This window comes from Drosophila willistoni, chromosome 3R (assembly GCF_018902025.1).
Source record: "Drosophila willistoni isolate 14030-0811.24 chromosome 3R, UCI_dwil_1.1, whole genome shotgun sequence".
NCBI classification, from domain to species: domain Eukaryota; kingdom Metazoa; phylum Arthropoda; class Insecta; order Diptera; family Drosophilidae; genus Drosophila; species Drosophila willistoni.
The window spans coordinates 6,186,506-6,198,496 of NC_061086.1; the positions used below are offsets into that span (position 1 = coordinate 6,186,506).

Sequence of the window (11,991 nt, forward strand, 5' to 3'; positions counted from 1 at the left end):
AATCTTGCAAGAAATCAAAACGTATATTATTTAACCGTAAGTAAATCTACTTGTCTTTCATAAACATTTATATAAAGACTTTGAGTAGATAATTTTTTCATAAATACCAAAAGCAAAATGCATTGCTTTTTTTTATTAAAAGGATATTCATATATCTATGTGTCATTAGGAGAAATATGTGCCCACATTCAAAACTATTAATTATTCAAAACTAGATTATTCTTTTTCCATTTTTTTTCATTTTTATTAATTTTATACAGACTGTCCATTCATAAACGCACTTATATTGGGACATTTATCTAATTTCTCGGCATCTATTTGGAAAACCTTGGACAAACGTTTCCAACTTTGCGCATCAAAGTAGTAGAAGGTGCCACGCTCTTTTGTACCATTTTTTTCATATTGATTAATGCCAGGAATTCGAGTTATCCAAATTTTCTCCTCCACATGATACCGCCATTCGCGACTATGCCTATAGAATAGAGTTTAGAAAAACAAAACAAGAAATGTAATTAAATTACATATTTTTACTCGATATAATTAAATGGGGTACTTACAATTCAGCAGCTGCCATTAATTGCATCATATCACCGATATTTGTGTAAAAGAGGAAAAATAGCAGATCTTCCTGCAATTTTTTCAGTACCGGAGCAGTTAGTTTATCTCTAATCGCAAAATTGATCAGATATTCGGGTGGCACGTTGAACTCAACGTCTTGTGCTCTAAGAATATAAAATATATAAAATAATTAATAATTTAAAAAAAAAAACTGGGGCGGATTCGCTACAATCAATTACCTGCAGGGCTGTTCCACGAATGGTCCAGCGAATGTTGGATGCAAACTTTCTTGTGAGTTTAGATTTAGACCCAGAGCTGTCAGATCCGTACCCAATGATAACGTCACCAAGTTGGGATCAGTTTCAGCTGCTCGAATGAATGCGAGTAGACCCACCATGCCAAACTGATTGTTCACCATGCTCGCTGGTATGTTTGTGACCTTGCCTATGTATATATATATATATATGGTGAGACAAGTTTTAATAATCTTCAATCGTAGTTACATACCATCGGGCGATGTTTGAACGCCGCTTTTCACAAGTTTATCATTGCTGGAATTATCGTTCAGATGCTCGCAACCGCCTCCGCTGCCGGGCCCACTACCTGGCCCGCTGCCCAGGCCACCGCCGACACCCATCATGGCATTGGTGCTGGTTACACTGTTCATACCGCTGCCCACTAATCCTACATGTGTCCCGCTGATGGCAACACTGGATGAACTACCGCCGCCGCTGCCACCAACAACAACACCTCCGAGGCCACTGCCCACTGCACCCAGACCGTTGCCGCCTACAACGCCGACGCTGGAGCCACTGGTGCTACCTGAACCGCTTCCTCCGCTGACCACAATCGAGTTCATTGCTTTTTCCGTGCCATCTAAATGATTTTCTGTCACACCACCAGCTCCGCTACTAGTATTTCCCACAGCGTTTGTTGTGCCGTCCGAGTTTTGGGTGCCCGGTAACGCAGGGAAGTCCTCATTTGACATCGTGAATTCCGATTGCTCTGACGTGGGTTGCTTCACCATGCCAACTGTAATAGGAGTCGAATTCGAATAAGTTTAATTGTCATCAGCATATCATCAGGCATTGATAAACAAAACGATTGCCTGTTACCCACTACCACCGACGCCCTTAAGTTAGTCACAACAAAAACAAAAAAAATAATACTAATATTATGGAAAGCGATGGAAGTTAAACCACACACCAGCGGTCATACAAATCATACATTGTAATCATATAACAGAAATTAAAAAAAGTGGATTTTTGGTTTGAACTCACAAGAGGTAAAGAAATTACCATAGGGTTTACTGCCCGGCGGCTGGAGCGGATTCGATTGGGGCAGTGACTGATCGTTCTGACCACGCGCATTCGTCAATGATGGAAATTCCGTCGGATCGAGCAGCGCAGGTGTAGATGAATCTGCGCCGCTTCCACCACCGAATACATGGAAATTGTTTAAAGGGCCACCCCCACCGCCGCCGCCGCCGCGACCCGTCTGCATAAAGTTGCCCATATTGGACTAGAATTGAAATACAAAAAACGGATTTGGATATGCATATATAAAAATTAAATGGAATTTTTCTGCAATCCCTACCATAGGTCCGCTTCCCAGTCCTTGCATCGCACGCCGATCGACAAACTGTCGCTGGCCAAATAGATTCGCATTGCGATTGCCACTTGATAAGGCGGGACCTCCAACTGATAGCTGCGCATTACGATTCGGCGATAGCTGCGGCTGCTGTTGTTGTTGCTGCTGCTGCTGTTGTTGTTGTTGCTGCTGCTGCTGCTGTTGTTGTTGCTGCTGCTGCGTTTGCCCATAAGTCGCTGGCCCTGGATAAGAATTGGCAAAGTCTGCACTGAGTTATAAATACGAGCGAACCCAGATCAAAAAAAAACAAAAAAAAAAAAGGAAGAAAGAAATTCAGCATCTTGACACTTACCGGCTTGGAATATAACATGACCACCCAGAGTGTTACCACCTATGCCGCCAGTCGTTCGACCAGCTAACGCCGCGTTCGCTATACTTCTTGGGGGTTGTTGAAAATTTAAATTCGCCATAATCTGGAAAGTACAAGCACATACATACAAAACACAAAAAAAAGGGTTAATTACTGATTGTTGTTTTGCTTTTCTTTCACTTTATCGATAATCATAATAATTTATTGATCGCTATAAATTAAAATATATAAATAAAAGCCTTTAACTTCAAAGTCTAGAACATGCAAATTAACATTAAATTACATTTTCATGTAAGAGCTGAACTTGTATTTGCTATCGTCTGACTAAAATTAATTCACACCTTTTATAAAAAGTATACAGAGGAAAAAAATTGGAAAACATCTGCTTATCAGTTTTTCCTTTGCGCATATTTGGCATTATCTGCGCATAAACAAAATCTGTTGTTTGTTGTTTTGGAGAGAGAGACAGCAGCAAATATGATAACGTCCACCAAAAAACATATGCTGGATTATTCAAAACAATAAATAATCAAACAATTCAATTGGATTCTGTTTCATTTTAACAATTTAGGGTTGCTGGAATTTCAATGTTTATTTAAATCCAGTAGTCATAGTTGATATCAGATTTTGAATTTGATATCTCTTACAAATGTGGTAATTTAATTACTTTATCATGAAATTGAGATGGGAGTAAAATTGAAATTCAAATAAAAGGGAGAGAAAAGTCGGGTTTTTTGAAATTGATAAAGAATGATGAACCATCAAACAAAAGATCAATTGAAAGTAAACAAAGAAAATGGCAGCTTTAAAATTTAATGTCTCTTTTTCCGAAATTGCGGTGTTGAGGAGAATTCCCTTTTTTGTCTTTGGCTGGCACAGTATCATTGTGTTGGTGGCAACAAGGAGAACAACAGTAAGAAGAGCAACAACACATAAAACAACAAAAAACTTGCATGACGGCAAAGTGTGTTGTTGTTGCAGACAAAAGGAGAGAAAAAAGGGAGCAAAAGGGAAATGTAAAAGGATATGTCGGTCCCATTTCGACGACGATCAATTATACATATATGTTCATATATATGAGCAAAATGATGCACACACACAAACACACACACGCACTGAGAGCGAAACAAAGACAATTATGTATGTAGCAACTCTGAATGGTAAATTTTATGGCCTATCGACAGGTACAAATAAAGAGATAACTAAGGCGTCTCAGGATTTTCAGTTAGAATGCTCATGCACGTTAACAGCTGACTACCGGCTGTTAAGTCGTTAGCCAACACTGACACCTGATCTCTTAGGAAATCATTATATGTACATATGTAGGTACCTAACCAAACCAATTAGATGCCGATGCCGACACCGAGAAGCGATTTTGCTCTTACCTAAAATAATGTTAGATGATACTGCTGCTCCTTTTACTTCTTCTTCTCCGTCCACTTCCACTTTGAATGCTTGCTCGGCTTCCGTTACCGTTTCCGTTTGCACTTGGCTCAACACTGAACGTTTCGTTCTCACCGCATTTAACATTCCAAGGCGACGTCGTCGTTGTCGTTTTCGGCAATTTGTTGTCAGCTGCAACAGGATTTGGAGCTGGAGCAAATGCAGCCAGTTCCAGTTGAGGCAGCCAGAGGTTAGCTCTAAGTTAGGATTAGTTATTTCTTGGCGCGATGTTTCTCTCTTTCTCGCAATCACTCACACACACGAATAATAAAATACACAGTCACAAGGGAAGCGGCGGCAAATATTAAAACGGGACGCAACCCAAAGAGAAGGATGATGATGATGATGTTGAGATGGTGAGGATGGCAAAGGGCAATTCCGGAGAGAGGAAGAGGTTAGTTGCTTGGTTTTTTCCGCGCCGTGTCGTCCCTAAATAAATTGCATATATGTATGTATATACATATATGATTCGTCTCTCCGTTTCGGTACTGGTATTGGTAGTAGTCTTCGTCGTCGTACCCGTGTACCCGAAAGTAGAGTAGGAGTAAGTAACGAAACGAAGGATTTTTTAATGCCTTGCGGTGGCAAAAAAATGAACAAAATTTCCGCTACAAATGGCCGCCGATCACACACTCACTTAAGCGAACTTTGCACAAATTTTAGTTTTAGGCTTATAAGTTTGCCTTGATTTGTGTATAATATTGTAGTTTTTTTCTCTTCTTTTTTTGTTGTAAGTAAATAATTGCTTGCTATTGCGCACTGTATGTGTAAGAGTGTGTGTGCGTCTGTCTTTGTTTTCTCAGTTCATTGAAATTTCACCCGAGCCAGATTGGGCAAATTTTGCTGCGTGAATTGCGTATTTACGCTTCGCGCACTTTAATGCACTTCGATTTGATGCAACTATTGTTGTATAATTTGCTATTGCTAGGCAATAAACAATTATTGAGCGCCTAAATGGCTTTAAATTGTACACAAAAAATACAAATACGTTCTGCAAAAAAACTCTGGTCACGAATACACAAACACGCTAGGCTTCACACACACACGCTTCAATTCGCCTATCAATTCCGAATTGAATTCGCTTTGCCATCGCTTTGCTATCGACTGTTGCAATCGAATATAATATATGTGCTAGATGGAGCCAACGAGCATTGCAAAACGCTAGCGACTTAAAACGCGTGAGTAAAACGCTCGAACATGTGAGTAAACGCGCGAACATGTTCGTGAGTAATGTTGTGTTTACGTTCGAAGTTCGCGAGTAAAATTGGAGTTCGGCTCTTCGGTTGGGATCAATGGTTGCGGTTGCCTCAATGGTTCGAAGTTCGATGCATTTTCGCTCGGTTCGGTTCGGTGTGGTTCGGAAAGGGTATTCGTAGGGTATTAACTTTTTGTGGTGCGATTTATTCTTCAAGTTCGATACATCGCCATCGAAAAATTTACATCGATCTATCGCACTTTATAAATTCCATCGATACTATCGATTATAAAATTTTGAATTTTGTGGTGCAATTTAACAATTAAATACATTACAATTAAAAAACAACTTTAAATACTTTCAATTCATTCTATATTTACAAAATGTTTATGAGAAATTGTTGATTTTTAGCTACACCGAGTATAAAGTTTTTGTAGATTACCCATGATATTTGATAAATTAATGTTTATTAGTTTTATAAACAAATTAGGTTAGCCCTTTCTGTTTTGAACTGTTTTGTTTATGTTCGCGAGTAGAAAAACCCTAAGAAATATTCAGTTTTGTTTTTGTTTTTGAGCTAACGGTAAATTTGTTGAACAAGCCGATCCAACACGCCTACAAAAAAGGAGCCACGGTACCTTATAAATTTTTAAGATATTGTAGCATTTAAATAGCCGCTAATTGTTTATTATTAATGCGTCTGCTGGACACTGCTCGAGCATATATATATATATATATTGACTCGCATGATTTGTACTTTTATGCGGATGTCAAGCTTTTTATGTGAGTCACCATTAGCATCGTTATCCATGGAACACCCTTTTTATGAATCAATCCTGTTCAAATTTCAGATTCCACATTCGACGCACATCTTGCCTTCCTCGCCGACAGCTGCCTGCGCCTGGTTGAGCAACACCCAAGCCAAAGACCGTGCGCAAGGAATATATAGGTACCCTACAAGTCCCGTTTTTGTCAGACTGGACGTTGGGCAAACTGGACAAGGAAACCGTCGTTTAGGAATGGAAATTTAAACGTATCACCGATCTGTGCCAATTGCATCTCAATGGACACATTGAGTGTGCCTATAAGCTGACCAATCAATTTGGCTATTAATTCGCCAGCAAATACAGTGGGCCGTTGGAAGCCAGCGAAGTGAGAAACAAATTATCTAAACCACGAATTGATTTTATTCCATCCATTTCTATTTGTAGCTGGATAAATCAACTTGTCGCAGCGCCTTAGACCATTTCAACGTCGTTTAGATCGACTTGTGGACAAAATGAATTTCGTTGAATTGCAAGCGCTATAGAAATGTGGAAATCTCGCATTCGTTTGCTAAATCATTTTTGTTATGCCTATTTTAGCCCAATTGTTATTTCCATAGAGTCCCATCCCATCGTTGTGAACGAGGAAATTACATGTTCCCATTGGAGGACGAAAAGAAAAAGTGTGGCGCCCAAGGATGCCGGGGTACGATCAACTAAATTCTTGAATCCCTGGCGATTTAAATATCTCTCTACAAATGAATTCCATTTGAACTTAGCTATTATATTCTAACTACTATAAATACTTGTCAGTTTTTGTGTAATATTCAATGAAAATTACGATTATGTGGAACAATATTTGGCTGATTAGTTTGGCATGTATATATACATAGAATTTAGCTTAATCTTTCCGTCTCCAATAACGTTAAAATGTTTAGATACGTTTACAGAATTTAATATAGTTTAATCTCCCCGACCGCGCAGCAATAACGACGAGGAATTTAATATAATTTTAGTTTCACGTGAAGAAGAATGTTCGGATGTTCGTAGTGTTTAGGATTTAGTTTGCGAACAAACTAATTAAATAAACGAACCATAACTACTCCCACACACACATACATACATATATGTTTTAAAATATATATGTGTTTCTATATTAAGATTATTGCTTAGATATGCATTGTAAATATGAATGTGCTCAGAAAAACATAGCTGTTAATTTTAATGAAATAAAAATTGAATGTGTATGTCAAAAAATTTTAAATAAATTTTTTTTATTTCAAATCCATCATAATCTTAAATCCTAACATATACATCTAAATTAAATGTTATCTTATTAAATCTAAATATATACATTAAATCTATATATATACATTAAATCTAAATACAATATAATCTTCATCTAAATGAAACATATGTACATTGAATATTAAATCTATTACCCATCCATATATTTTGAGGCCTCATACACCAAGAAAGCCGCAATTCCAGACAGAGACTTCGACTCCTCGAGCGACATCTGAGGGACATGCCGGATGGCCACCATCCCATACTGCTCCAGCTTGTCGTTGATTAGGCTCGACAAGTTAAAGTGAATGTCCTCTATGGCGAATATAGTCTTCAATATGTCCTCCGCGGCGCTGACGAAGTCCCAAATGAGCGCCAAGTTTTCATATCTTCGCGACCGACAACTGTCGCGGATCGTCTGTAGCTGGTTTCGGAATGTTTCTTTCGTGTATAACGTTGACAACAATTCCTGCAGCACCTGTGTCGCGTATGGATCTGGGCACTCCTTTTTATTCAATGTGCGCATCAGGTGTGTGCCATCATAAATCACCGTCGGCGTCTTGATGAAGCGCCGCAACGATTTTAGCGCCTGCATGTTAACAGGAGCGCGATCGCTCACAATCGCTACGACGTTGCGAGACAAGTGCCAAGTCACCCTCAAGAGAACGCCCTGTAGGTCGTCGGCGTTGCTAATCTGCAAGGACAAATACAAAAATAATTATATATTATTATATACATATATTATATTAAAAAATATATTAACTTACATATTTGCGCTTATTGGGCATACCACATCGACTGGCAGCATAGACAAGCGTGAGCTTCCTAGAGTGAACGGTCACGAGGAGGACGCGCTTATTGGGCATACCACATCGACTGGCAGCATAGACAAGCGTGAGCTTCCCAGAGTAAACGCTCACGAGGAGGACGACGAAAATCTGAAAAATATATATGAAATGTATTACATATATTACATACAAACATACATACATATGTTTATAGCTTTAAGCTGGACTTACGCATTCACAACGTAAACGGGTGCACCTGACGCACCCACAATTCGTCTATATTTAGGCTGTAAGCCTGCGACGTAGTCATAGTCCACAATTCTCTCCATTAGAATGTCCAGTCTACCCTTCAGCTGTATCTCTTCTGGGCCAAGGTCCGTGAGTCCTGGAAGTTGATTTAAATTAAACATTTTATTTTTTATTAATACCTATTACTTATCCTGTTTCAAATCCTGTCGCTCTTCGCTGTTCAAATCGCTTTTAAAGTGTTTTACTGTTACCATTTGGCGCACAAAAGTCGTTCCAACGCTGAAGTTCTTCAACCATCGATAGTTTTGTCTGGCTTTTATTTTTTAATTAATTAATTTTACCAATATAACTAATATCATGTATACATAATATCATTTTATAGGGCATTTAGATTTTTTAACATTTTAATGAGTCTGGCAAATTAATATTTATGCGTTTCCGCCAGTTCAACGGAGTCAGAACGCATTTTTAGCAAGGCAGGAGAAATAATTTCCCAAAGAAGAACGGCATTGAAGCCAAAAAATGTAAATATTTTATTGTTTTTAAACAAAAACGTTTATTTACAAGATGAAACATCTGATTAATTATAAGTTCTACAACCTAAAAAAAAACTGAAACAAAACGAATAGCTTTTTTAGTATTTAGAAATACAATGAAAAATCTATTATTATTAAGAATCTACTAAAACAATGAATTTATTAGCTTTTTGATTTTTAATAAATGAAGTTTTCCATCGATGGAAAAACCATCGAGTGGAGCCGCCATCGATGGTTTTGTAACGGAAACAGCTTTGTGCCAATATTATTTTTTGCTTTTTATTTGGAAATAAACATGGATTCTGCAAACTTTTCTTGCCAATTTTGTGAATACAAAAGCAAAAGAAAATTTTTTATCAGGCATATCACAAATGAAATTTCATCGGTGTCACATTCTGAGGCCTTCGCGGCACCTGAGCCATTGGCGCCAATTGATTGGTCAATGGCGTCACCAGAAGTAGAAGAGACCGTTGAAATGGAGCCACCTGTCCAACTCCTCGAAGTGGTGAATATCGAACCAGATGGGGTAGAACCCAAGGAAAGCGGCTACAAGTGGCAAACTTTGACATACGACAAAAAATAAATTTTTTGAAAGACTGGGCGACGATATTCAAGTGCCCAGTGATATTGTTAAGGCATATCCCCATATATGCCTTTTTAGGTAAGTTAGCCATTTCTATTTGTCACATTCATACATTTGTACTTATAAATGTCTGTAAATCTTTCAGTCTCTACGATTCTGTCAATGCTCAAGGTGGCTTTGACAGAAATGTAGATTGGGACGTGGTTGCCATATGCTGCAGCCTTTTAGGTTTCCCGCCCGAGGAGCTGAAGAGTTTGTACGCCTCGTTGTTGCTGCCATTTGAGCGTGTTGAGGCTCCAAAAACTCGGGAGCTGAATTTGCTCGGCATTCCCATCTGGTGGGACGATGGGGTATACATTTCTCCCTATAATCGAGGCGTTCGTTTTAGGAGCTACCCGTTTTCCAAAAGGACGGTTGCAGCAGTTATGCTTCGAGTGTATCAGAAGTACTATATTACTTCTCCAAACCGGCATGAATTCCGGGTGAAAGATTCCTGGATTTATATTTGCGGATATAAACCAGATCGATTCATTAAAATAATACAAAATTTCAAATAATGTAATATATAATAACATATTAATAACATATATGTAAGTATACCAGTGAATATATAAATTCATAAAATATGTTCACTGGGTTCAACGTCAACATGGCGCAAGACTGTTGTGTCTTTCCGTCTTAAATCTTAACATATATGTACATCTAAATTAAATGCTATTTTATTAAATCTAAATAAATACATTAAATCTAAATATATACATAAATTAAATACAATATAATACATACATTGAATCTTAAATCTATTATCTATACATATATTTTGTGGCCTCGTATACCAGGAAAGCCGCAATTCCAGACACAGACCTCGACTCCTCGAGCGAGGTCAAAATAATTATTATTGTCCAATATTCTCTCCATTAGCATGTCCAGTCTACCCTTCAGCTGTATCAGCTCTTCTTGGCCAAGGTCCGTGAGCGCTGGAAGTTGATTTAAATTAAACTTAAACATTTTAAATTATTTTAGTACCCGTTACTTATCTGTGACCTTTCGCTTTTGCAAAGTGTTTTTAATTTTTACCCGTTACTTATCTTGGATTTCGGCGCGCTTTACGTTTCAAATAATGTTCAATGTTCCGATTTTGTGATCCACTTGTAACAGAAACTAAATTGTCGCTTTCTTGGGACGGCAAGAAAACTGTTTGTTGGAACGGAAACAGCATTGTGCAAATGCCAACATTATCATTTGCGTTATTAGAAATAAACAACATGGATTCTTCAAACTTTTCCGTGACTTTCTACTAAACATTATACAAAAATTTGTTAAGAAAATTTGGATTAAGGTATTATTTAACAATACAGACGTATATAAACTATATAAGAAATTAAACTAGAGTAAGCTTGTGCAATCCAAAAAAACATAAATTTACTTGGTATTTGAAAAGAAATGAGAGCACTAAAAAATCCCTAATTTCCCAATAATCCATTTGCTTCACCGAAATTATGAACTAGATCTCTCACTGTAACTTAGTATTGTTTAACTTTCTATTCAATGACAAAACTATTGTAAATATTCTTCAAGCTAATCACTTTTTATACCCTTGCAGAGCGTATTATAAAATTGGTCAGATGTTTGTATCTCACAGAAGGAGACGTTTCCTACCCCATAAAGTATATATATTCTTGATCAGCATGAGAAGCTGAGTTGATATAGCCATGACTGTCTGTCCGTCCGTCTGTGCGTATGCATTTTACTCAGCCATCTTATGAGCTATTACCATCAAATCAACGGAGCACACCCATACACACACAGACGCAACGCTACATGAACTGTATGTGTATGCGTGACGTGCTTTGCTTGGGGAATGATGGAAGAAGAAGAACAAATTTGAGTAAAATGAGTAAAAATGTTTTGTTTGTGTATTGATGAATTAAGTTGCAGGGAAAGAAATTTCAAAAAGTAAAAATATTATTCCCAAGGAGGATTGGTAAAAATATATGAGGAAACATTCAGAGAAGCGTCACAAAGAAAAAACCGCTCAATAAAGCTTAACATTGCAAAGTTATCCAAGAAACATGGCAACACATCCCAGTTCAGCATTGATGGACTCGGTGCAGCCCAGGTGAAAACTGTCGAGAAACGGTTGCTGAATTCCTAATTGCTTAATTTATATTTGAATGTAAACGATCTTTTTTATTTCCTTATTCTGATCTTTAAGTTGCATGGTCACACCTTTTTTGGCTGATACAATATAAAGCGTCTGTTGAAATAAGAATGTATGTTGAGTTTAGTTAATTGCTTATTGGCCAACAGAAAACATTACATGGAGTAAAATAAATCTAATTTTAATTAAAACGAACCAACAAAGTTATTTTTTGTAACATCACCAATAATTAATGCAGTACCAAGTATTAAGTCCTAAGAACCAAAGGTGACCTGAATTTGAAGTTTCAAATAATGAAATAAAAGTTGTTTGTGTATGTCAAAAAATTTTAAATAAATTTTCTTTATTTCAAATCCATTATAATCTTAAATCTTAACATATACATCTAAATTAAATGTTATCTTATTAAATCTAAATATATACATACATTAAATCTAAATACAATATAATCTTCATCTAAATGAAAC

At 37.3% G+C, this 11,991-nt stretch overlaps 1 protein-coding gene across 3 annotated transcripts; it reads right to left on the minus strand.

Moving 5' to 3' along the window:
• Positions 1–216: 216 nt before the first annotated feature.
• Positions 217–4,999, minus strand: LOC6651293 (regulator of gene activity). 3 transcript variants are annotated; one of them, XM_015176839.3, is made up of 8 exons: positions 3,904–4,999; positions 2,501–2,621; positions 2,155–2,390; positions 1,839–2,079; positions 1,066–1,590; positions 798–1,002; positions 558–722; positions 217–472 (listed from the first exon to the last, which is right to left on the minus strand). In XM_015176839.3, exons 2-8 carry the CDS (start codon positions 2,616–2,618, stop codon positions 253–255), a joined length of 1,710 nt encoding a protein of 569 aa, XP_015032325.1. In that variant the 5' UTR covers positions 2,619–2,621; positions 3,904–4,999; the 3' UTR covers positions 217–252. The 3 variants fall into 3 exon arrangements, with proteins under 3 accessions (XP_015032325.1, XP_015032326.1, XP_002073040.2); XM_015176840.3 differs by having other exon boundaries at positions 1,857–2,079; positions 2,155–2,411; XM_002073004.4 differs by having other exon boundaries at positions 2,155–2,411; positions 3,904–4,998.
• Between the last annotated feature and the right edge of the window lie 6,992 nt (positions 5,000–11,991).